This window comes from Helianthus annuus, chromosome 1, assembly GCF_002127325.2.
Source record: "Helianthus annuus cultivar XRQ/B chromosome 1, HanXRQr2.0-SUNRISE, whole genome shotgun sequence".
NCBI classification, from domain to species: Eukaryota; Viridiplantae; Streptophyta; class Magnoliopsida; order Asterales; family Asteraceae; genus Helianthus; species Helianthus annuus.
In genome coordinates this window covers 61,488,434-61,516,083 of record NC_035433.2, presented here as the reverse complement: position 1 = coordinate 61,516,083, position 27,650 = coordinate 61,488,434, and the positions used below count along the sequence as shown (strand labels likewise).

The window sequence follows — 27,650 nt, the reverse complement described above, 5'->3', positions numbered from 1 at the left end:
CGATAGCATAACGATGAATACACGTAGAAATGGAAACAAGTGTAAGTGGGTCGAACAGCCTGGTCGATCGAACAGCAGGTTCGATCGAACGGGTTGTTCGTTCGGCTGGACAGTCCGTTCGGACAGTCTGTTCGATCGGCCGGTTGGCTCGATCGGCTGGACTGTTCGAGTGGATTGTTTCTTCCTTTGAGTAGGATGTGTTTTTGTGTGATGGTTTGACCTTTTGAAGTTTTCGTTGTAGTATTTGAGAACATTGAAGTGTTCTTACCTTTCAGGTCGATCGATCGATCGGTCTGTTCGATCGGCCGGCTCAACCGATCGGTCAGGAACTTCAGTAGTAGTCCTTAGCAAGATGTCACCCGATCGAACAGCATACTCGATCGAACAGCATGCTCGATCGGGTGGCATTCCAATACGTCGAACGAATTGAAAATCGATTAAGGGTTGAAGCATAGTATCTCATGATCCAACGAGTAATGTTATCAAACAGTTTGTTCGATCGAACATCACCTCGTTCAATACTATACTTCACAGAATTGTCAAATTGTGGGACCATATGCTAGCCGATCGGCTGGCCTGGTCGATCGGCTGACATGTCCGATCGGTTGGGCTGTTCGTTCGAACAGCCTAACCGTTCGGTCAGCATCCTGACCTGGTCGGCCTGTTCGTCTAACACTTGGCTGTTCTGTTGATTTGACGTTATATTGAGGTAGTTTGTCAACGAGCTAAACCAAGGAACTTTCGTTCTTACTTGTTTCCCTTGCTCGGACAGGAATCACCCAAGTCCGGCCGGTAGACTGTTCGAAACGGTAGTTTGATGTTTATCCCGAAGACGGTGAACCTCGTAGATAGAATCCGAATCTTGAACCACTCATCCACTAGAATGATCGGTTAGTTGACTCAAACTCCGTTTCTACCGGTTTGAAGGCATTGAGTGTAAAAGAGTTGAAAGAAAGTTGGAAATCTTTCTTTCAATCCTTTACATCATGTGAATGTTTAGATCTTTCACGGATCTTAGTTTATTTATGTGGAAATCGGTTAGATCCGAGCTATTCATGGTAGATTAAGGCCAAAACATGAGGTTCTTGAAGAACACCATGATGACATCATCCAAGAATGCTTAGATCTTGATGACTTCACGGTTAGAAATCAAGATTCGAAAGATAGAAAGGTGTAGGAGTGTATATTGATCAAGAAAGTACAAGATTTAGGATGAAAACTTACTGGAATTGGAAGAAATATGAGAAAAGGTGAGGAGCACGAGCTGGTCGGTCAGAGAGTTTCCAAAAGTGAAAAGTATGACAATGACAGCCCTATTTATAGGCTCCAAAAGAGGAAAGGGCTGGCCGATCGGCCAGGCATCCCAATCGAACAGCCTGCTCGATCGGACAGTCTGTCCGATCGGCTGGGCTGTTCGATCGGCTGGCAGCCTGATCGATCAACAGCGTGGTTCGAGTGTTCGGTGCCACGATTTTCGATATTTCGATTCGATTGAGGATGATACGAGTACGATAGAGTTTCCTATTTAAATTACTTTCAGTCCCAACTACTATATCTAATATACAATCATCTATAACTCACCCTATCCCTACGTTACCATTCGTCATAATTCGATTTCGATTGCATTCGATTTGGGTTTCGAGTTTCGATTCGAGTTTCGATTGATTCGATTGATCACCACACAAAACGTAAAGTAAACACGCACAGGTAACACATAAAGCACACACACACGTATAATAACAACCAAAGTTCGCGTAATCCGAGATTCGAGTTCGATGGTGGTTAGATCGGTTCGATTACTGATTAGTTAACTTTATCGCATTGTTACTTCCTACTATTCACAGTCGTAAATCGGTTCGCGTCGATTAAACATTCAATTACTTCGATTCCTTAGATTAACAACACTTACTCCACATAATACAAATAAACATAAATTAGACTATTTACAGTCAAAGAAGTCAAAGTTGACTTGGACTTTGACTTTGACTTTGACATTCGAAAACACGGGGTGTTACAAGGTTGTTACAGTTTGAAACGTTGTGTGCTTACTCTCTTCTGTCACTCCACACTTACGTATTGTCACGACTCTTTACTCACCCATGCTCTCTTTATTGTGAAGATCATGAGTGGACGAATCAACCTAACTCAAGCACAGCTGACGGCTTTAATTAATGAACAAGTTGCTGCAGCACTCGCAGCCGCTCAGGCAGGAGGTATAACCTGCCACTGCAACTTACTCTAGGATCTTTAGATCCTACTCTCGTGAACCAACACTTGTGTTTAACTTGTCTCATCTTACTCACACGACAGGTTAACCTGCTCAGCCTCCTGTGTGTACTTTTAAAACATTTATGGACTGCCGACCTACTACTTTCAACGGCACTGAAGGAGCTGTAGGCCTCCTCCACTGGTTCGAGAAGCTCGAATTTGTCTTCGAGATATGTGAATGCCCTGAGGCTCGTAGGGTGAAATATGCTACTGGTACTCTTGAAGGTGTAGCACTCATGTGGTGGAAAGCTCAGGTGCAAATGCTGGGGATAGTTGCTGCTAATGCCACCCCATGGAATGATTTCAAAGATTTAATCAAGGAAGAGTACTGCAATCGTGATGACATCCACAAATTGGAAGTAGAGTTCTTCAACTTGAAGATGACGGGGTCGGAAATCGAAGCATATACGAAAAGATCAAACGAGCTGGCTATCTTGTGTCCTACTATGGTAGATCCTCCTATCAAGCGTATCGAGTTGTACCTCAAAGGTTTAATGCCAGAGATCCAGAGCCATGTGACTGCAGCAAACCTCGCCACTATTCAGCAAGTTATTCGTTTGGCTCATCGTCTAACTGATCAGGCAGTCGAGCAGAACAGACTGCACAAGCGTATCGGTACTACTACTACTACTACTGATGCCCCCAGTGACAACAAGCGCAAATGGGATGGAGTCTCAAGCAAGGGTTCAACATCAGCTCAGTCTCAGTCTCAGCAGCGAAAGACGGATGACTACAAGAGCCCCGGTCAACAGTCTTTTGGTAGTCAAGGGCAGAGTGGGTACAAGGGGAACCACCCCAAATGCAATCAATGTGGTTTCCATCATAGCGGACCGTGTACTAAGGGCACTTGTCAGAGGTGTAACAAACCTGGCCATGCAGCCAAGGATTGCAGGAGTCTCTACCCTGCAAATCAGCGACGACAGAACCAGCAGCAAGCCCCACAGAATCAGCGTCAGCAGCAACAGCAGCAACAGGGTAACAACAAAGGATGCTTTCAGTGTGGAGCTGAAGGTCACTTCAAAAGAGACTGCCCCCAGCTGAATCAGAGACAGAACAACAAAAACAATCAGGGGAACGGGAACAACAATGGGGGAAGCAATGGTGGCAATGGTGCCAGGGGTCGAGCTTTTGTGATTGGTCAGGGTGACGCGAGGAACGACCCCAACGTGGTGATGGGTAAGTTTCTTCTGGATGACTTTTATGTTACTGTTTTATTTGATTCGGGTGCCGATACTAGCTATGTGTCCCTAAAAGTTAGCCAAATGCTTAACCGCGTTCCAGCACTTTTGAACACCAAGCATATGATAGAGTTAGCAAGTGGTAAAAGTCTTGAAGCCACACACAGTTAATGGTTGTAATCTCATCTTAGCTGGTCAGACCTTCTCTATCGATCTTATCCCCATCGTTCTTGGTAGTTTCGACATCGTTATTGGTATGGATTGGTTATCTCAACATCGAGCAGAGATTCTTTGCAAGGAGAAGATCGTCCGCATTCCTCGTTCTGGTAAAGGACCTTTAGTGATTCATGGCGACAAAAGTGGTGCTGTTGTGGGCATCATTTCTTTCCTTAAGGCCTAGAAGTGTCTGCGAAAGGGCCACACTGCTATTCTAGCCCTCGTTACAGACGTCTCAAAGAAAGAGAAGAAGATAGAAGATATTCCAATCGTACGTGACTTTCCTGAGGTATTCCCTGAGAAATTACCTGGTCTTCCGCCTCATCGTCAGGTTGAATTTCAAATCGAACTAGCTCCTGGAGCAGCGCCAATAGCTCGTGCACCTTACCGTCTAGCTCCATCAGAACTTGAAGAACTGTCCACGCAACTACAGGAACTCTTGGAAAAGGGTTTCATACGTCCTAGCTCTTCGCATTGGGGAGCTCCAGTATTGTTTGTGAAGAAGAAAGACGGTACCTTCAGAATGTGTATTGACTACCGCGAACTCAACAAGGTGACTGTGAAGAATCGCTATCCTCTTCCTAGCATTGATGACTTATTCGACCAGTTGCAAGGGTCGAGTTTCTACTCAAAGATTGACCTGAGGTCAGGCTACCATCAACTGAGAGTCCGAGATGAGGATATCTCTAAGACAGCGTTTCGTGGTATGGGCATTACGAGTTTCTGGTTATGCCTTTTGGATTGACGAATGCACCTGCTGTCTTCATGGATCTTATGAACAGAGTGTGCAAGCCTTGCCTGGATAAATTTGTTATTGTATTCATCGACGACATCCTGATCTATTCTAAGAGTCAGGAGGAGCACGACCACCATCTACGGCTTATTTTGGAACTCCTTCGAACAGAACAATTGTATGCTAAGTTTTCTAAATGCGACTTTTGGGTTCGCGAAGTCCACTTTCTAGGCCATGTGGTAAACAAGGATGGGATTCATGTTGATCCATCCAAGGTAGACTCGATCAAGAACTGGCCTGCACCCCGTACACCAACAGAAATCCGCCAATTCTTGGGTTTGGCGGGCTACTACAGAAGGTTCATCAAGGATTTCTCCAAGATTGCGCAACCTCTCACTTCACTAACTCAGAAAGGTGTCACCTATCGTTGGGGTGATGCACAGGAATCTGCATTTCGGCACTTAAAGGATAGACTTTGTAGCGCACCAATTCTCTCATTGCGAGAGGGCACAGACGATTTTGTGGTTTATTGTGACGCGTCAATTCAGGGTCTTGGTTGTGTGTTGATGCAGCGGGATAAAGTCATTGCTTATGCATCGCGCCAACTCAAAGTTCACGAAAGGAATTACACTACCCACGACCTGGAGCTGGGAGCTGTTATTTTCGCACTTAAGATATGGAGACATTACCTGTACGGTACCAAGTGCACCATTTACACCGATCACAGGAGTCTCGAGCATATCTTCAAACAGAAGGAATTAAACATGCGACAACGTCGATGGGTCGAGCTCTTGAATGATTATGAATGCGCGATCAAGTACCATCCGGGCAAAGCCAATGTTGTGGTCGACGCCCTCAGTCGAAAGGATACTACACCTAAATGCGTGTGTGCATTACAACTTACCATCCAATCTAATCTTCCTACTCAGATACGAGATGCTCAGGTTGAGGCATTAAAAGCAGAGAACATCAGGGCGGAGTCCCTACGTGGATCAAGGAAACGACTAGAATAGAAAGAAGACGACGCTTACTACGTAATAGGGCATATTTGGGTCCCGCTTTATGGAAACTTACGCGAGCTTGTGATGGATGAAGCACATAAGTCTCGCTACTCAGTACATCCTCGTTCGGATAAGATGTACCACGACTAAAGACTACATACTGGTGGCCTAGTATGAAAGCCCACATAGAAACTTACGTCAGCAAATGTTTGACTTGTGCGAGATTCAAGACTGCATATCAGAAACCATCGGGCCTACTTCAACAACCAGAGATCCCGAAATGGAAATGGGAGCAAATTTCCATGGATTTCGTTACTGGTCTACCTAGATCTCAACGCGGAAATGACACAATTTAGGTGATAGTGGATCGATTGACTAAGTCTGCACACTTTTTGGCCATCAAAGAATCAGACAAGTTTTCTACTTTAGCAGACGTCTACTTAAAGGAGGTAGTTTCGAGGCACGGGGTGCCAACCTCTATTATTTCCGATCATGATGCACGTTTTACTTCTGAGCTGTGGCAAGCAATGCACAACTCCTTTGGCGCACGTTTAGACATGAGCACCGCTTATCATCCACAGACGGATGGGCAGTCTGAACGCACCATCCAAACCCTTGAAGACATGCTTAGGGCATGTGTGATTGATTTTGGTAACGGTTGGGAAAAACATCTCCCGTTAGTGGAGTTTTCATATAACAACAGTTACCACACCAGCATCCAAGCCGCTTCGTTTGAGGCATTGTACGGACGTAAATGCCGATCACCTCTTTGCTGGGCAGAAGTTGGTGACAGCCAAATCACTGGCCCAGAACTTGTGGTAGACACGACTAAGAAGATTGCTCAGATACGACAACGAATGGCGGCAGCTCGTGATCGCCAGAAAAGCTACGCTGATAAGCGCAGAAAACCACTCAAGTTCTAGGTTGGGGATCGAGTGCTACTCAAAGTCTCATCTTGGAAAGGTGTAGTTTGTTTTGGCAAACGAGGCAAACTCAATCCGCGTTATGTCGGATCGTTTGAAGTCATTGAGAAAATAGGCAAAGTGGCCTATAAGCTGAACCTACCCGCAGAACTCAGTGGAGTTCACAACGTATTTCACGTGTCAAATCTGAAGAAGTGTCTGTCAGATGAGACCCTCATAGTTCCTCTCAAGGAACTCACTATCGATGATCAGTTGCGATTCGTCGAGGAACCAGTTGAAATCACAGACCGAGACGTTAAGGTTCTCAAGCGCACCAGAATACCTCTTGTTAGAGTTCGTTGGAACTCCCGTCGTGGCCCAGAGTTTACCTGGGAACGAGAAGACAAATGAAACTCAAGTATCCCCAGTTGTTCGAGAACAGTGCAACCACTACTGAGGCTGAAGCTACTGTGGAATTTCAGGACGAAATTCCAAACCAACGGGGGGATGATGTGACACCCCAGGAAAACCAGGAAACAACGCAACACAACTAGCTTCCTCAGTATCCATGTGCTAAATTTCGGGATGAAATTTCTTTCAAGTTGGGGATAATGTGACAACCCGAGTTTTCAAGGTCTCTACTCGACTTAGTACTCGTTCACAAAGTGTTGTTCTTGTAAGTATATTTGGTATGCATTATATTTGGTGTATGTTGATATATGTTTGGTATTAATAATATGTTTTAATTAATAAAAGTGGAACCTTGCCAAACACCCTACTCGACGAAATACCCCTCACGAAAACACCCCATGGCGAAAACATGGGAGTGTTTTCGTCACCCACTCCTTGGCGAAAACCCTTAGTGTTTTCGTCAACTAACTGGCCGGCGAAATCTAGTGAGCCTTTGGCCCAGTATCGATCAGTTTTAATATTTTGTTCACAGCCTTTATGCGAAAGTTTAATCGGCAAACCCTAATCACCTCTCACCTTCTCTCCCCCTATCCCTGTGTGACGGCAATCTTAAGACCTCGAAGCCTCTTGCATCGATTGATTCGTTGTTCATCCTGTTTAGGTTAGTAATCAACTGTTGATAGTTATTTGATTGATTTCATCATGGACTGTTTGTTTGATTATCATGTGTTAACTGTGATTGTGAAGTGTTTATGATCGTAAGACTGGATAATGATTGATAAGTAATTAGATCTTCGTGTATTGTATGTTATGTGGGGATTAATCTTGATGGTTACGTGATCATATATTACTTGAGTAGATTCCAATGATTCTGTTATGATAAAATAATGATTTCAAACTGATATGATTGATCGATTGTTTATTGAAGCCGTCGAAATTGTTAGTGATGATTAGGGTTGCACTAGCACGTAACTGTTATTGATGATAACACCACCCAGATGAAAACACAGGGACCAGACGAAAACACAAGGGCCAGACGAAAACCCTTAGTGTTTTCGCCACACCTTAAGCTCGACGAAAACCCTTGGGATTTCATTGCCTGAGGGTTTTCGTCAAAAGTGATTTCGTCCCAGGTGTTTTCGTCACAAGGGATTTGGTCAGAAAGGTGATTTCGCCATATGTGATTTCGCCACGTGCTCTGTAAAGTTGGAATATTATCACAGTAACTCTGTTAAGTTTATTAACTCTGTTAGTTTATTAACTCTGTTAGTTTATTAACTCTGTTAAGTTATTCACTCTGTTAGGTTTATTAATTATGTTAAGTATGTTAATTCTGTTACGTCTGTTAACTTTGTTAAGTATGTTAACTCTGTTAAGCCTGTTAACTCTGTTAAGTATGTTAATCGATAACCATGATAGAATAAACTGAGAAAGACATTTATGTGAAGCATGAATTGCATGAATTTGATGAACTGCTTACGTGATACATGATGTTAACTGCCAAGCACACTATATGACATTAGATTTGCGTGTGAGTCATTACGAACGAAAACTAATTGTGTACACGTGCGTACTATAGGCCTTGACTGATTATTTGTGAGCGCGTAATTTAGCATACCGAGCAAACCAAGGTGAGTTCACACGTTCCACAAGGCATGGGATTCCCAAGGGTTGGGAATGGGTAAAGGATTGAAACCAAAACTGCGTGATCTCCTAGGTTGGAACACGTACACACCCTCTTTGTTGAAGGGTGACAACATGTGATAAGTATTTAATCGAAACCTGCGTAATCTCCTGGTTTGGAGATTACGTACACACCCTCTTTACTGAAGGGTAACAACACGGATACTAGACCAAAACTCTCTATCATGAAGTCCCTCCTTTTGTATTTACTTAATCGTCGGGCCAATGGCGAGCGGGTCATTAGTTAGATAGCACTATTTAGGTCTGAAAATGTGTTTGTTCCCTGGATCTGGACATTTTGTGTATGCAATGAAAAACAAGTTGTGAAAACATTTTCGTGAGAGACCTAATGATCGTAGTCTAGACTCGAGAAAGAATCCTAGTTCGCTACGATCGAAGCTCTGATACCAAGCTGTCACACCCTGACTTTTGCGGAAGCCTGATTATGGTGTAACTTTCTTAATACCATTGCATTCAATCATAACAACAACTATATGATAAAACCATAAATTCGTCATCCATTAAATAAGTGTAAAACATAACAACAATGTTCTGAAACGTAGACTTCAAATTCAAGTTTTACAAATCGTACAAATTGTTTATGAGTTCATTAAGGACTCATCAAAAGTTGTTGAAAAACACCAAGGTTTGGAAGACGTGTCTCGTCCAGGAATAAGACACACTGACCAAACTCAAAGACCATGGATAACATCTTTATTCCTAACGCAGCTTAAAAACTTCCAACACCCGCCAGATCCATTTACTAATTCCCTGAAATACATGTAGTTTGAAAACATCAACAAAAATTGAGCGAGTTCATGTGTTTGTTTGTGTGTATGAGTAAACCCTTGAAATCATTGTAAGTATGTATGTAAGTTTATAAGTCCCAGTATGAAAGCAATAAGGAAAAAAAACAGATCACCAATGGTTTGCAAGGCCGTTGATATGTGTGAAGTGATGCAGGAAGACTCAAACCTAGCAGACTTGTACCGGGCCTCCGGCTGTAAGACATAGTCACCACATGGTCCACTCGATGGACTCACGGGTGGGGCTCGCTACACCCAAATAGGTCTATCACTCATGCCCCTCGGTCCTGCAACGAGGATTGATGGCCTTAATCGCCCTACCCATTCACATGATCTAGCAGTACCCTTCCATAGCTAACCATACCGAATAATAACGTTTGTAAACAGTTGTAACACGTATATCACCCCCGAAGTTATAAAACTGAAAACAGTTAGAAGAAAAGGGGGACATGAACTCACAGTTTTGCATCTTCAGTACTCGTAACCCAAGTCTCCTCAGCAAACACGACTCCCTACAATGTACTAGGGTCTATTAGACTAACAGGCCGTGCATTGCCTTAGTATTTACGTGTTTGAGTTACGTTTCCTTTAATATTATCCCAAGTTATAATTTCTTGTAAAAATAATGATTATTTTAACTTTAAATTATATTTAATTTCGGAATAATTGTTTAAACAGAATTTTGTAATAATACCTCTCAAGTATTTCCTTCCCAAGGATGGGGTACGTACCTCATACATGTATATCCGTATTCTTGTATTTGTATAACTTGCCATGTATTGGCGTCGTATTCCGATGTATTATAAAATTATGCCAATCTATTCCCAATATATATTCCAAAACAATATATTCTCAACTCTTACTTAGAAAATACATATAAACTTATTTTGTCCAAAAATAATATACTTCAAGAAAATATATATTTTTCTCAAAAACTTCTAAATATTCTAGGAAAAATATGTTTTTACTTCCCAAAAATAATATATTTTTCTCCTTTTCAAAGTATGATATAACTTTGTAATATTTACAAAAATCATATTTTCATTTCTTGTATCCAAAATAATATTTACCAAAAAAAAAATATACTTATAACGGTATTTCCCGGAATATTTTTGTAAGTTACGTTCTTGTGTTCGATTTCACAATATTAAGTGTGTAACTTATATATTTGTTCCTTGTGATTTCCAGTGATATTTTGGATTGTAACTTCTTGGTTTTTTGTTAAGTTATATTATTTTATCCCTAAAATAATATAGCTAATACACAAAGTATACAAGTATTCACACACATCTTGTCTTTAATGTAAATATATATTCTAAATACATATTTATCCATTTTTATTTATAAAAACCACCCTCCAATACTTGTATTTTTGTAACAAAATCTATGGCAAAGTTTATATTGAAAACCGTAGTTAAAACAAACTTGTAAATATTTGTTTAGAAAATATTTTTCTAAGTGTTTATATTTTTAGAAAATTTTGCCATAGTTTCCCCTAAAAATGAAGGTGTCCATGCTATCAAAGCATATCATTTTCTTTTCAAAAATCATCACAAACAATCAACAATAAATCCCTAAACTACTTACACTTACCAAGTGCAAAAACAAGCTATCTACATAAAGATCATGAACTTGAGTTTTCATAAAAACTTGTAGTAACTTGGTAATATGTTTAGTAGACTTAGTTACCCTTTAAAGTGTGTTTATTTCTTTAGAAATCTCATTCTTAAAAGTTTTAGGTGTTTACAACTTACTAGATGATTTTTCCAAAAATCATTCTCTTGAATTTTTCTTGTAAACAAAGTGTTCTTATACTTGTTTCAACACTAGAAACATGTTGGTTTACTTTAAAACAATGTTTATACAAATCTCGTTATTTAACTTGGTTTCTTTGGAAAAACTATTTTAGAAATCATCCACTCACAAGACTTTTATTTTGTTTAAATCATCATCTTATGAAAACAACTTTTATCATTCAAGTTCATGTAACATAAAGCATGATGATCTTGGTCTTTCACAAGATCACCACTTTAACTTACTAGATCCTGTGTTTAATCACAATCTAGTAGGTTACTTATGATGTCTAACATCACTAACACTAATAATCAATTAACAAGAAACAAAATAATGCTAAAACAACATATATTCTTATGGTTTTGAGCTTTATGTTAAGGATTATGTTCTTGTTCATTAGTGTTCTTCATGATTTTCAACATGTATCATTCTTTAACCACTTGAAATAGATGTAAAATAGCAAGATCATGGTGCTTACCACTAGCACAAGGCTAGGGATGATCAAGAGGAGAAAACAAATGGATAAAAGCAAATGGTGAAGGTCCTTCAACTTCTGAAAGCTCCAAGCTTCCTTATGCACCCTCCAACACCTTTGTTTAAGTTTGGAATTGATTGATGATGAGTAAATGATGGTGGTTGTGGTGGGGTTAATCTCGGTCGAAGCCAAGAAAGAGAGGAAGAGAAGGGTGGGTGTGTTGTGTGATATTGAGAATGATGAGTTATGGTTCTAGAGGTTCATTCTTATATCCAACATTAGCTCATTAACCATTGTATAATATGTCTTTTAAGTACCATACAAGATCTTTTATACAATCCAACAAAATTAAATAGGATCCACCATTTAGGCCATGTGGCCGATTACTAGTATGAGGGGGAGGGGTCTAATTGTAAATTCCAACCAATTAGTTATCTTGTAATCCAAACCCAAGTATATAGTTAGGTTAGTTAGTTACTATATATTTTAGTGGGTGTTAGGGTGTTCGGGGATCATAACTAGCTCAGAAACATTAAAATAATGCTTCTAGTAAAATTTTGGTGTTTCGGGTAGTGTCCGGTTGTTCGGTTAGATACCGGTTCGTTAAGGTGTCAAACTATTCCGTTTAGTGATCTTTAAGTACCCTTTTGTGACACTTTTAATTCCCAACACTTAGGAAAGCATTTAGGACCATTTTGCCATATTTTTGCATGTTACTAGTTTGTTAAAATGCTGAATTTTGCTGATTTATGCAGAATTCTGCACTTTATGTGGGTTTTAGGCACTTTCCGGCACTTAAACTATCACCTAGTGACGCTGTTTTATGGTCCTTACTTCCCTACACACCATACTAGTGTAGTACCTTATCTCTGGCCCTTACGGGGTCTCAAAGCACTGTTTGTCTATGCACTGAACATCGTCAGCATTGTTCTGAGTTATCCGCTAACTGTGCTAGCTGTGCTTTGTGCATCGTTCATGTCACTAAAGTTTGTATGTAAAAGTGTTGTGACATTATGCAATATGTGATACACATGGTATGATGCAGTAATTAGAAAGCAGTTAAGTATAATTCAACACAGTCATTAAGCACTAATCAAGATTAATTAATTGTACGGATGCATGCAAATTTAACAGTTGTCACAGATAAAATGTATCAAGACTTAAGAAAAAATTTCTGGTGGATAGGAATGAAAAAGGATATAGCAACCTATGTTGCTAAGTGTCTAACATGTTCACAGGTTAAAGCCAAACATCAAAAACCCTCAAGATTATTACAACAACTAGAAATGCCGATATGAAAATGGGAATTGATAACAATGGACTTTGTTACTAATTACCTAAGACACGAAAAGGTAATACAATCAGGGTGATTGTAGACAGATTAACCAAATCTGCTCATTTCTTACCAATGAATGAAACTTTCAGTATGGAACAATTAGCCAAGTTATATGTAAATGAAATAGTTTCATTACATGGAATTCCTTTATCTATTGTGTCTGATAGAGATAGCCGTTTTACTTCTCATTTTTGGAGATAGCCGTTTTACTAGACCTGCATTCAATAGAACCGTTAAAACGTAGAAATAAAAACATCAGGCAACGTATGTAAAAATGGTACTGTCATAAAGCATATAAAATCATCTGCTTCGATGTATAATATTTCGGCTTGCTTCATTCACTGTTAAAAAATTATTGTTGTGAAATTTTGGTGCGGAGGTGATAACGGTTTAGCGGTGGTTGATGGTGTTTAATGGTGCTATAACAACTCTCCCAGAACCCCTAACATACTCCTATACGTCCTACAATATAGCCCGTATACGAAAAACAAGCCTAAAATACCTTTATATTATTAAAAATCAAATAAAACAAATATTTTTGGTTCCTCGCGGGCCGCGACACAGACAAGCCCCGTCTGTCGCGGGCCGCGACAGATTGACACCAGGCGGAACCCTGGTCTGCCACGTGTCCCAACGCGTGTGAAGGCTAGACCATTGACTCGACTAAGCTAGGGCCTACCCTAGTTCTCTCGCGGGCCGCGAGAGATATAGAAGCGGCCATCGTGGGCCACGAGCCGACCAAAATCAGGCCTATATAAGGAGGTCGAGACCATTAGTTTAGTCGTTCAATTCTTTTCTTCTTTAAAGTCCCTATAATAGCTAAACGCTGCCCGGTTTAATACCCCTAAAAAGCGAAGCTCTGCCTCGTTGTAAGTATTATAACCCCCGGTTACGTATTAGTTACTCTGCCCGATTGATCTAGAGCTCCGCAACGCATGTCAAGGCTCTGCCTGACTCAGTCGTTGGAATTCTGTCTTGGGGGTATGGCTAATGTAAATTGGGTTATCTTACTAACATGTGCGCATTGTTTAATTTAATAGATTATAACCAGGAAGTCACAAGAAAGCAGTAGTGTTATCTAAAACAGCAATGTGAGTACATTCACTTTTTGTAAACTATTTTTACAAAACCTCAATTATTTTAAAGTATAATTAACAGTGATTGAGTCTATGTATTCTACAATTACTGTCGGTATGTTGGGGTTTTGTATACGTTACTTGTTACTACACTGTGAGTAGTAGCATGGCCACAAGTCAGGATTGACAGTATAGTGGGTGGTAATTGGATAGATAAAAACATTATAATCGCTCTCAATACTGTAAATTGATAAGAACTTGTTTTGATTAAACTGGGATGCACTCGCCAGTTTTTCTTACTGATAAAACTTTTTAAAACGCGTTTCAGGTAACAAAATGTGAAAGCCAAATAGAAGCCAGCTGGAGAGCACTGAAGGCTTGGAAAAGTGGCTATAAAAGTTACCTAAATAAGAAAAAAGTTTTATTTCAATAAATTAGGGTTTATCCCTATAAACATATTGTAATAGAAACTTGGGTTTTTCCAAGTATTTATTATTTATTATTTATAAAAGTGTGATGTTTTAACTCTGATAAACTATTTTCTAATTACGGTCCTGATGTAAATTTCCGCTGCCAAATTAATAAACACCGATACCACTGATACTGTCCTCGCGGCCGCTCGCTCCCGGGGTAGGGGTTGGGCGTTGCGACAGGTGCCGAATAATTATTATTGAAAATGAAGGTGGTTGTTGCAGGCTTGAGAGAGAGGAAGATATTAACTGAAATGACCATAATACCCTCACATGCAAAGCATGTGAGGTAACTTAACCAAGAAAACAAACGTTGTTTGTGTTAAAGGTTATACTCGTAGCAAAACATGAACATAAATGTTGGATTTTTCCGATTTCATAGTGAAAGGTATAAATACAGTTTAGGTATAACATAAAGGTTGATTTGTGCAATTTAATCTTGTTAATAATTAATATAACCATTTGCTCTTTTCATCAATAAAAAAATAAAAACATAAGATATAGCATCTTTGGGCTAACTGGACATAGCTTTACATTTAACATCTTATAAGAGATTTACATCATTATCATATTCAGTAAATCTCACTAATAGCAAAGATAAGATAGGATTTGAAAATGGTAAGATGTAGACAGTCTTACATCTATCCCCTAGGAATAAATAGGCTGTTTCCAGTGAGACCTAACTGCATAGTAGTTTTGTTTTAAGTATTGGACATAAGGCACATAACACTCAGCAGTTAGGACCTAACTGCTTAGTGCTTTTGTTTTAAGCATTGGACATAGACACATAACACTCAGCAGTTAGGACAATGACCCATTAGTGCACGTACCCCTTTGTCTTTTAGCTATTAACGCCACCACTATGCATGATCAACCACCCCTGCTTTAACGTTATTTTTACAGACTTAGTAAAATAACGTTAAAACTATTAAAATTGACATATAATACATTTAAAATTCACATTCCATAGTTATTTTCTTATTATTTCTCACCCGTATCATGTGTTAGTCTATTTTTTGAACGGCGTACTATTAGGATATCATTAACCGGGTTAGTAGTTAGTATTTTAGCATTACCAAATTAGTATTAAAACTCATTTGTCAGAACTTGAATCCAAGACCTCCAAAAGAATCAAAACTTCTCACCTCCCTTTTAGGCCAAGATCATTGGTGTGTTAGTGTCTTATTCATCAATATAATAGGCGTGGCGTAAACCAATAGGGTGATGGTCCATCAGAAAAAGCAAAGTCTTTAAAAACACAAGTTAGGAAGAGGAAGATTTTAGATTTAATCACACAGACGAGGATTAAATAAATTAGCCGTTTAAAAAGAATAGGCGCGGCATAAGTCATGTCCAATAGACACCACGCACGATGGTTTGGATCTATATTTATTTATTTCGTTAAGTTTGATAGTTGTACAATTTAAAGCTGTTTATTATTATTAAATAAATCCGTTACACAAAGACAGGAACCTAAATCAACCCTTTTGAAATTATTTTTTATTTGGCCAACTTTTAGGTCACATGTAATAAAGAGTAAAGAGATAAACACAAAACACACATTCCGACACACGCACACACAGATTCTTACAACACACAGATGCACGCACAGACATCCTCATTTACCACCTTTGCTTTTCTCTCTCCAAAACCCTCTCTCTCTCTCTAAAACCCTCTGTTTCCCTCAACCTTTGATTCCACAAACCACAAAGAAAAGAAACGCTGTTTTTCTTTTGTTCTATCAACATTCCTCCAAATCTTCACAAGCATCTTTACAGAAATCTATCTATCTTTATAAGGTATATACCCATATGCATTTACAACTATACATCTATCTTTGTTCGGTTTACAATCTTGAATTTGATTCTTTTCCCATAAAGTTTCAATTTTTTTAGCAGAAAATGTGATTACTTTGTTAGGGTTTTGATTAGTCCAAATCTTCTCAAGAATCTTTACAAAAAAAAAAAAAAAAAAAAATTATAAGACATATACCCATATGCATATGTGTATGCACATTATATGATTTATGACTGACATACATTCATACATATGTTGCTATAATGTTCTTGTTCTTGGGTTTGAAATCTTGAATTTGACTGTTTTGTCCATAAAGTTTTAAATCTTTAGCTGTACGTAAAATGTCATTGTTATGTTAGGATTTGATTCTGCAAATCTTCCCAAGAATCTTTACAGTAATCTCTCTTTATAAGGTATATACCTTTATATGTATCTATCTATATGTCATATGTGTATACATATATTGCTAATGGTCTTTGTCTTTTTGGGTTTAAAATCTTGAATATGATTGCTTCCCCATAAAGTTTTAATTTTTTAGCTGTAAATGTCATTATCATGTTAGGGTTTTGATTTTTGCAAATCTTCCCAAGAATCTTTACAGAAATCTCTCTTTACAACCTATATGCCCATAGGATTAGGGTAAAATGAAAACTTATACTACTTGTGAGAACTCAGATAACTCGGCCTTATGAAAAAGTTTTTTCAAAAACTTTTTTTACCAAAAATCTTTAAAGATATCAACTTTTTTTTTAAATAGTTTTTTTTTTAATTTATAGCAGCCGTAATTGCTGTAAAAACTGATGTCATGCTTATGTCATCACTTTTTTACGGCTAGTGTAAGGGACCAAAAAACACCACTTCGAAATATTTTTTTCTAAATTTTTTTACGACAGTTTCTTCTAACATTTTAATCTAGGGGTGTGAAAAAAATGGGCAAGGGAAGGCCGAGTTCTCTAAGTTCCCACAACTCGTAAGGGTTTTCCCTTGATCTTGATCCTATACCCATATGCATATATAATTATTTATGTATCTATATGTGTATACACATCATATGATTTATGAATAACATACATTCACACCTTAATTGTTTTCCCAATAAGTTTTAATTTTTTAAGCTGAAAATGTGATTACTATGTTAGGGTGTTGATTTTTCTGTTATTTTTTTTTTCAGGTCAAGAACATTCAGATTTGCGGCGTTTAAATCTACCCTTTTAGCTTTATAAGGTAGCGCTTGCTTGGTTTCAAAATCTTAGACACTAACATGCACATGTTTAACAAGTGAGTTACACAACACGACACGCTTAACACAATTAAATAACTGGGTTAATAACACATGGCACGACCAGGGCCGCCCCTGAGAATTCATGTACCCTGTTCGAGCTCGAAAAAACGTGCCCTTAGGCCTTAACGAAAATGGGTATTGAGCTCACTAAAGGTCTAAGCCTAATGTCAATGGGCTAATAACTAATCTAAACCATAAAAAATAGTTTTGTAAGTGGGCCTATGTTGGTGTTTGTATGGGTATACCCTATTAATTTGTTTATTTTTAGATATACATATCAGAGTTTTTTAAAAAATAACATGCCCTTTGAAATATCGGGCCCTGGCCGGTGGTCCTCCCCTTCCACCTTCAGGGCCGGCCATGGGCACGACACAACATGTTTAGCATGATTAAACGTAAGCAGTTGAATACCACTATGCATTTAACATGATTATTGACGCTATTTGGTTAACATAACACGGTTAATAACAATAAAACATAACTAAGAAGAAAAAATAGAAGTAACAAAGTTTACAATCCATAAGATTTTTAACAGTCTACCATTAGCCCAGGTTAGGGGAAGGAGTTTATTATGATATATTCAATTATTTATAAGATTATAAACGTGTCGTGTTCACGTGTTAACTCATTCCACATGATTAGAAACACATATTATTCGTGTCATGAACAGGTTGAACCCGTCGACACATTTTTTTATTTGTGTCACCTACGCATTGACCCGTTTATGATCTTAACCTTCTTATCTTAAATTTAACCCGTTTAACTTCGTATAGCCCTTTCGTGTTAACTGGTTGTGTCCTATCTATGTTGCCAACCCTTATTATTTATGATGCCTTTTCGGTTTAACAAAATTGGATACTTGAATATCGTATACGGTTTATTTCCTTCTGTTGCATACTGCTTTAGGGGGTGTTTGGATCTTTGTATAAACCATTGCAATAACAAGCATTTGGTGAATTAATTGTGGTTTTAGTTTTCTAATTATTTAGGGTAAGTGTAAAATTAGTTAGTGCTTTAATCACTGGTTGTTAACCAAATTTATTATTTACTTATATATGAGACAATTATGTTAAAATTTAATCTATTACATGTCAAACAGATTATGTTTATTTCTAGATTTCTACTGGTTAAATTGGTATTATAGAAAAATGGTCAAACATGTCGAGCGGGTCACTAATTATTAACCAAGTTTACCTATTTAATTATAAATGAGACGATTTGGTTTAAGTTTAATCTCTTGAGGTCAAACAGATTATGTTTATTTCTAACGGGTCAAAAGGGTTTAAATAGGAAAATAGCCAAAGGGGTCGAGTAGGACAAAAGTCAAACTTTGTTTCTACTGAGTCAAATGGGTTAAAATAGGGAAATGGTCAAAGGGGTTGGGCAGGTCAAACAAGGCTGAATAGGCTGACGATTGCTCAAAAGTCAAATTTTGTTTCTAACGGGTCAAACGGGTTAAAACCATAGTTGTCAATAGCGGCTATAGCGACCGCTATAGCGCGCTATGTCGTGAGGCGACCAAGTGTCGCTATTTGGGTCATAGCGACCAATAGCGTGAATAGCAACGGTTAGTTTTTTTTATGTAAATAGCAATTAGATATAGCTATAAAATAGCTGAATTTACAGGTTTTTGTTAAATATACATGTAAAATAGCATATATACTAGGGTATTTTGATATGGGGATGGTTCAAATGAAAACCACTTTTATTGTGAAAACTCGAAAACTAACTAAAAAAGCCTAAAAAAACCTAAAAAACATACAAATTTTTTTTTTTTTTTTTTTTTTTTTTACAATTTTTTTTAGAAAAATCGCTACTTTTTATATATGGAAAAAAAATTTCAAAAAAAAAAAAAAAAAAAAAATTTTTTTGGTTGTACTGCACATGTGCACTAATACGGAAAGCCTAAACCACTTAACCCACCCCCCACCGACACCCCCCAAAAACCTAAACCCCCCACCCCCCCCCCCCCAAAACCTAAATTCACCCTCCCACCAAAAGCCTAACCCCCCCCCCCCCCAAAAAAAAAAAAAAAAAACCTAAACCCCCCACCCCCACCCTCCCGAAAACCTAAAACTAAACCCTAAACATAAACCCGAAAAAAACCTAACCCCCCCACCCCCCAAAAACCTAAACCCCCCTCCCCCCCACACCCAAAAACCTAATCCTAATCCTAAACCTCCAAAAAAACTAACCCTAAAAGCTAAACTAGAATCAAAAAACTAATTTTAAGCATGTAATGCACATTGTAGTACATGTTATATTGCACATGTGCACTACTATAATAATAGTATTGAAACAAGACGACACCATAAATCTTTTTTTATGTCATAAAAAATATGCTCGAATATACTTGAATGAAAGATAAGAAAATTTGTGATCTTATGGTGCCATTTTTGTTTTAAAATGATAACGTATGGAGAAATGAGAAATGTTTGAAAAGTTATATATTTTTTGTTCCAATTTTACCCCTCCTTCATTAAAAGTCTTACCTCCCTCCTTTTTAGTGGGTTTTAGTTAGTTTTCTAGTTTTCACAATAACTAGTGGTTTTCATTTGAACCTTCCCCATTTTGATATAACATACATATAAAAAATTTCAAAATTCTTTTTCTAGTGTATCACTATTTATAAAATAGCTGTCGCTATTCGCTATGTAGCACCTTGTCGCTATTCGCTATTAACATCTATGGTTAAAACAGGAAAATGGTCAAAGGGGTCGCAGGTCAAACAGGGCTGAATGGGCAGCAGACTGCTCAAACGTCAAACTTTATTTCTAACCGGTCAAATGGGTTAAAAACTTAAAATAGCAATAATTGCTTTCAGAACACATGTCCAAACACCTCCGTAGCAATTTGTTTTCTTTACGTTTTACATTCGTTTCAGGACCATTTGTTTCAGTTATTGATTAATAAGTAATTTTTATTCATTTTTATGAAACAGCAGATGATGAAACGTCCTCCACATGAAGATTTTTCACTCAAAGAGACCAAACCCCACCTCGGTGGCGGTAAAACGACTGGCGATAAGCTCACAAGCACCTACGATCTTGTCGAGCAAATGCAATATCTGTACGTTCGTGTTGTAAAAGCGAAAGACCTACCCGCAAAAGACGTCACCGGTAGCTGCGACCCGTATGTGGAGGTCCGAATGGGTAACTACAAGGGCACAACTCGTCATTTCGAAAAAAATCCAAAACCCGAATGGAACCAAGTGTTCGCTTTCTCAAAAGACCGAATTCAAGCATCTATGCTTGAGGTTATAGTAAAAGATAAAGACGTCCTAAAAGACGATTTCATCGGTGGGGTTGTATTCGACCTTAACGAGGTCCCGAAACGGGTCCCACCCGATAGCCCGTTAGCTCCACAATGGTACAAGTTAGCGGACCGGAAAGGTGATAAACTTAAAGGCGAGCTTATGTTAGCGGTTTGGTGGGGTACTCAAGCGGACGAAGCGTTTCCGGAAGCATGGCATTCTGACGCCGCCACCGTAAGTGCCGACGGGCTTGCTAATATACGGTCGAAAGTGTATTTATCGCCTAAACTTTGGTATCTTCGAGTTAACGTTATCGAAGCCCAAGATCTGATCCCGAACGATAAAACTCGGTTTCCCGAGGTTTACGTAAAAGCCACACTCGGGAATCAGATTTTGCGGACCCGAGTTTCGAGTAGCAAGACGATAAACCCGTTATGGAATGAGGATTTGATGTTTGTAGCATCGGAACCGTTTGAAGAACCGTTGATTTTAAGCGTAGAGGATCGGGTCGGGCCGAATAAAGAAGAGCTTCTCGGTAGGTGCGGGATCCCATTACAGTACGTCGATCGGAGGTTAGACCATAAAATGATCAACTCGCGGTGGTTTAATCTCGAAAAACACATGATGGTTGAAGGTGAAAAGAAAAAAGAAGTTAAGTTCGCTAGTCGAATTCACATGCGGATTTGTTTAGAAGGCGGGTATCACGTTCTTGATGAATCAACGCATTATAGTAGCGATCTTCGACCCACGGCTAAACAGTTATGGAAAAATAGTATCGGGGTTCTCGAGGTTGGAATCTTGAGTGCTAACGGGCTTTCACCGATGAAAACGAAAGATGGACGGGCCACAACGGATGCTTATTGTGTCGCAAAATACGGTAACAAATGGGTCAGAACCCGAACTATTGTCGATAGCTTTACACCTAAATGGAACGAGCAATATACATGGGAAGTTTTCGACCCGTGTACGGTAATAACCATCGGCGTTTTCGATAACTGTCATTTACAAGGCGGAGATAATCCCGGTGGGGCACGGGATTCGCGAATCGGGAAGGTTCGGATCCGGTTATCGACACTTGAAACGGATCGGGTTTACACCCATTCGTATCCGCTTTTAGTTTTGCACCCGTCTGGCGTTAAGAAAATGGGTGAAATCCATTTAGCGGTTCGGTTTACTTGCTCTTCTTTAGTGAACATGATGCATATGTACTCGCAACCGTTGTTACCCAAAATGCATTACGTTCACCCGTTAACCGTTAGCCAGCTCGATAGCTTGAGGCACCAAGCTACCCAGATTGTGTCGATGCGTTTGGGCCGGGCTGAACCACCGTTAAGAAAAGAAATCGTCGAGTATATGCTCGATGTCGGGTCACATATGTGGAGTATGAGAAGAAGTAAAGCTAATTTCTTGAGAATTATGTCGGTTTTGGGCGGCCTAATCGCAATGGGGAAATGGTTTGATCAAATCTGCAGCTGGAAGAACCCGATCACAACTGTTTTAATTCACATTCTGTTTCTGATACTAATTTTATACCCCGAACTAATCCTCCCGACTGTTTTTCTCTATATGTTCTTGATCGGGATTTGGTATTACAGATGGAAACCGAGAAACCCACCACATATGGATACACGGTTATCATGTGCTGATAACGCGCATCCTGATGAACTAGACGAAGAATTCGACACGTTCCCGACTAACCGCCCCCCTGATGTTATTCGAATGCGGTATGATCGGATCAGAAGTATTGCGGGCCGGATGCAAACGGTAATCGGTGATTTGGCGACTCAAGGCGAACGGTTTCAGTCACTCATAAGCTGGAGAGACCCGAGAGCTACATCACTTTTCGTAATATTCTGTTTACTTGCTGCTATTGTTCTTTACGTTACCCCTTTTCAGGTAATCGCTATTCTCATGGGTTTTTATGTCTTGCGACACCCGAGGTTTCGTCGCAAACTACCGTCCGTGCCAATTAACTTCTTTAGAAGGTTACCCGCGAGAACCGACTGCATGCTATGAGCAGAAAGATGTTGACTTTGACCTGAGTTTTGTGCCTTCCCTGACCAGTGTAGGCGTAAAAGGCTAACTTTTTTCGCGGTAGGATGTCAAATATTGTGTTTTCGGGTTGTATTTTGTGGATCTTGTGTTGGTTACTTTGTAGTTTTGTAGGTTTATGTTTGATTCGGATCTGTCTATGGTTAAATCTTTCAAGATTTTAATTCGTGTTTTCTTGAGCAAAATGATGTGAATTAATATGGGTATAGGTCCTTATCGAATCACTTTCTTCAAATTAGCTTAATTTGAAAGTGCATTCGAATTAAAATGTTCATGGTAGGGCCACCGTCTCTCTCGGGGAGAGAAGTTGTTTTACACATCTTGATACAGCTAGACATATCAATTTGTAACTTGATACATATTGATTTCAACAAAAGAACGTCACACACTCGCACTTATATATATAAATACAAAATTTACATGTATGCAAGTCATGTATAGGTTATGTATATATATGTATAGATAAATTTTTAAAAATTATAAAACATATGAACAAATTAGTTTAATGGTTTTTATATATATGACAGTTATCTATGAGATTAAATTGAAGATTATTATTATTACTAGATTAGAACCCCGTGTATTGCACGGTTTGAATAAATGTAATTTTATATACCAAATAATAAAAAAAATATATATCTTTAAAAATCTTTTTTATTACACGGGTTGAATAAATATAATTTTATATACCAAATAATAAAACAATATATATTTAAAAATCTCGTTTATTACATGTGTTGAATAAATGTAATTTTATATATCAAAGAATAAAAAATTTGTATTTTTAAAAAAACTAACGGATATACTCGATATACGATGGATGGTGTGATTGCGGTGATGATTCTTATAAATGTAACGTAAATATAGTGATTACCGTATTTGAGTTGAGAGTTGAACACGAAAATAAAAGTACAGAACCAATAAACATTGATTAATATTTTTGTTTACCCCTTATAAACATTTTTGAAATAGTTTCTACCCTTAACTACTTTAGTTTAATAAAATAAATAAATCATTTACATTATATTAATTTATATTTAGCGTACATCTTTTGTTAATTTCAAGATAAATAATTTTAAAATCTGATAAATATTTTAAAATATTATATTATCTTCTATACGAATTGTTTAAATTTATATTAAATTTAATTTTATAATTATCTTTTAATTGATATTAATTATCTGTAAAAAATAGATAGTTTCAATGAATGACATGTGTCCTTTTAATGGTTTCTTTTATTGTATACTACAGATTTAAATTTCTTATTATATCTTTATTTAGTTTCTTATTTAGCTTATGATTCTTATTCTATATAAAGGGATCTAGGATTATTAGTTTAGTAGTTTTTGTTGATTATTGAATTAATAGAACTTTTTTCTTGAATCTTTTGGTTTCTTTTATCATCTTTGATTATCGAATTGTTCTTGAGTCATTTGATTGTACTCGAAACTGTATCAAATACGCATTTATATATAAATTATATTAAAAAAACCATTAATAAAAAAATAATAAACACTTAAATTTTGTTTTCATTTTCATGCAATAATTTAGTGTTTAAAAACAACCTCCCTTTGCATATAAAAAAATATGGGCAATTTCATATATACCATTACAAACTTATAAAATATCATATATATATATATATATATATAGGGAGCCGCTAAAATAAAAACCACCCCCAGTTATAAGAACCGTGAGAACCACTTTCAACCAATTATATTATGCCAACATAAAGGATATTTTGGTCATTTACCCCATATGTACAAAGGTAAAGAATTTGCTAGTTGAAGATTGTTAGGTTTTCGTGTTGATGCAGCAGTGCTAATTAAAAAAGGTGTTTTGGTAGTTTATGATCTTGGTGTTGATTGCATCTGGTGTATATATATACTAAATGACAATTTTACTCTTACTTTTCTAAAACTTTAAAATATTATATATGACTTTTAACTTCAAATATTATATTTACTCATTTTTAGTATAATTTATTTAGTTTAAGTATTATAGATAGAGTATACTATTGTTTATGATTAAAAATAAAAATGGGTAAAATTAAATTTAGGCTAAAAATGTGTTATATAAAAACATGAAGTTAAAAGATAAGCATATATTGTAACACTCTAACCCATTCTAACTAATATTTTAATCAATCGGGTATTTAGGTCCCATATTTTTTATTACACGTCTGGGTTAACCAATAACCCAGACGGATTGACATGATGGGTTATTATACAAATAAATTATGGTCAAAAACAATAATATTTTTAATCCATAATTTTTTTTGTCATGCGTGATCATGCTTAAACTTTCCCGAAAGAATGCTCCTGCAGAATTAGCGGTTTCGGAGTGTTCGGTTCTTCGTGTGCTTGGTCGTCCTTCTGTCCGGTTTCCGCCTTAGAGAAAACCTATCATAAACACTAAAAACCATTAGTGTTTAAGTTAAACGGTAAACGCAATTTAAAACAACGAAGAAAAAGAAGTTTGTGGAAACAGGGCTCCGTTGTGCCACGCGACGGAGCACACTTGTTCCTTCGCGTGGCACGAAGAGGACATGTTTCTAGCATGTTTCCTATGCAGAACCTAGCTAAAATTTTATAGTTCTTGCAGCGAACTTGACCCAACTTCAAGTTTATCATTTTTAGAACCTTCCCACACATTTGTAGGTTTCAAAACCTTGATCCGAACTCGGATCCTCTAGCTTTTAAATCACTTTTCGGTTCGAAAATTAATTACACAACCGACCCGTTAGGAGGCATTTCACATTCTAGCTCATGCCTCCTACTTTCTTACCAATATTCTACTCATTTCTACCAACCAGAACTCGAATGTGGTTGGTTACATTAGACAAACCTTAACTTTTCATTATTTTCTTATGGTAAAACGTTTTACCCAACGCGACCATGTTATGAGGCATCAAGCGAAAGAGCTTACACCTCCGACTTTTATGCTACCGGGAGGATCAACCCAAGTATAGGACGTTTTAATCTACCCTTAAGGGTAGTTTGCCCGATTTATCATCCGATGGCGTTTTGGTTAAATTTAGTCATTTTTACAACCTGAAGCCTTTTAAAAGTTTATTTTAAAACTAGTGGGCACTTTTAACTTGTTAACCCATCTAGATTTATTATGTCACTTAGAACATAATTTTTTTCCAATAATCTAGTGTTTTAAGACTCACTTAGTCATATCTTCTCATCATGAACATATCTTTGGCTCCCTTAGAACGCTTCAATTTTGGTTTTCATTTTCATCCAATAATTTAGCGTTTTAAGATAACCTCGCAATAGTATGTATACATATGATTATAGTTTTAAGGTTGTGCATTGTGGAAATGGGAGGAGTTTGGGATGGGGCCACGTAGACCCAGGACGGACAGGAACGCCACATTCCCTCCCTCTTTCTGAGCAACCTCGTGATGGACCACCATCTTCTTGGTTACCTTGAAAAATTGTAAAAGAAAAGAAAAAAAATAAAACATGTTCAATTTCAAAGTTGTGACTTCGTAGCAGAAGAACCTGCGATTATTATTGACCTAGACATTTTTTCATGATAATACTTTTTAAAATTATTGTTATACGTTTGAAAAGTTTTAAAACTAAAAATTAAATTTTGTATGAAAACCTGAAAATGATATTATTATTATTATTATTATTATTATTATTATTATTATTATTATTATTACTATCTATTACTATCTATTACTATCTATTAATTTACAAAGTAAATGAACAGTGTTCATTAAATTGTAAATTGTATTATAAAAGATTAATTTAATTACTATCTATTAATTTACAAAGTAAATGAACAATGTTCATTAAATTGTAAATTGTATTATAAAAGATTAATTTAATTATAATGATATTTTAATGTATAGAACTTATAATGATATTTTTATGTATTTATATAAGTTTAAATTTGATTTTTAGTGTTAACTTTTTAACAAAAGCCGCATCTATGTTTTTTTTAACATTACAAGTTATTTGCCTATGCGATGTGGTGGTACGTTACCGTTTGCATTAGATCAGTATCAGTTCGGTTCGTTACAGTACCAGTACGATACATACACTTGGTATAGAAATCAACACATATTTTACATGACCAAACACGATAAAAACGAACACCGAATTGTCACCGATATTGTTTGCATGACACCGATCGGTTCAGAGTGTCACAATACTGGTAATGTTATTCATTTATAGTCATAGAGAGGGTGGTATAAATTAAAATCTTTTCAAAATTGAAAATCATAAAAATAAATGCATGTACCAGTATCGATGTTCGGTATGGTACGGTTGCACTACGATGTCCGTTTATCGTTAGAAAAAACAATATAAAGAAACTCTTGTACCGAAAAATGATGTTTTTCGGTATAGTATGGTAGCGATACGGTGTCAATTTACCGAAAGGAAAACAATTAAAAATAGATACTGATACCGATACAGATGTTGTTCAGTTGGTTTCAGTTCGGTTTGGTATGATAGCGGCACATCATTTGTTGTCAATAAAATTTATATCGCAATATTGAAAAAAGAAATAAACATAGAATGCAAACCAATCGAACCGATATTAACTGAACAACATAGGTACCGGTATCACTATTCGTTTTTATTATTTTCGATCAATAAAAGGCCTTCCATTTCGATTACAGTAGGCTATTGTGGGTATCAATACCGTAATGAAACGAATAGATACCGACCGAGTTCTCGCCGCAAAGCACGGAGGGAATCTCACTAGTTTTCTATTAATAAAAAACTAAAAAGTTACAACCATGCAATGTAACTAATTGTTAATGTTTCCACTATTCTCAAAATCATAAGAAAGTAGTCTTTTTTTTTCTCAATACCTTTTCCCTTGTTATCATTGATTATTCATAGAGCTAAGGTCATAAATCTTGGGGTGTATAGGCGTGTGACCAAGACC

General features: G+C 37.3%; 1 protein-coding gene across 2 annotated transcripts; it reads left to right on the top strand.

The window, feature by feature from the left end:
• The first annotated feature begins 15,923 nt into the window (after positions 1-15,923).
• On the top strand, positions 15,924-22,918 carry LOC110867328 (FT-interacting protein 3). 2 transcript variants are annotated; one of them, XM_022116417.2, is made up of 3 exons: positions 15,924-16,148; positions 17,318-17,370; positions 20,370-22,918. In XM_022116417.2, the coding sequence occupies exon 3, from the start codon at positions 20,373-20,375 to the stop codon at positions 22,695-22,697; it is 2,325 nt and encodes a 774-aa protein (XP_021972109.1). In that variant the 5' UTR covers positions 15,924-16,148; positions 17,318-17,370; positions 20,370-20,372; the 3' UTR covers positions 22,698-22,918. The 2 variants fall into 2 exon arrangements, with proteins under 2 accessions (XP_021972109.1, XP_021972104.1); XM_022116412.2 differs by having other exon boundaries at positions 15,925-16,148; positions 20,373-22,918.
• Positions 22,919-27,650: the final 4,732 nt, after the last annotated feature.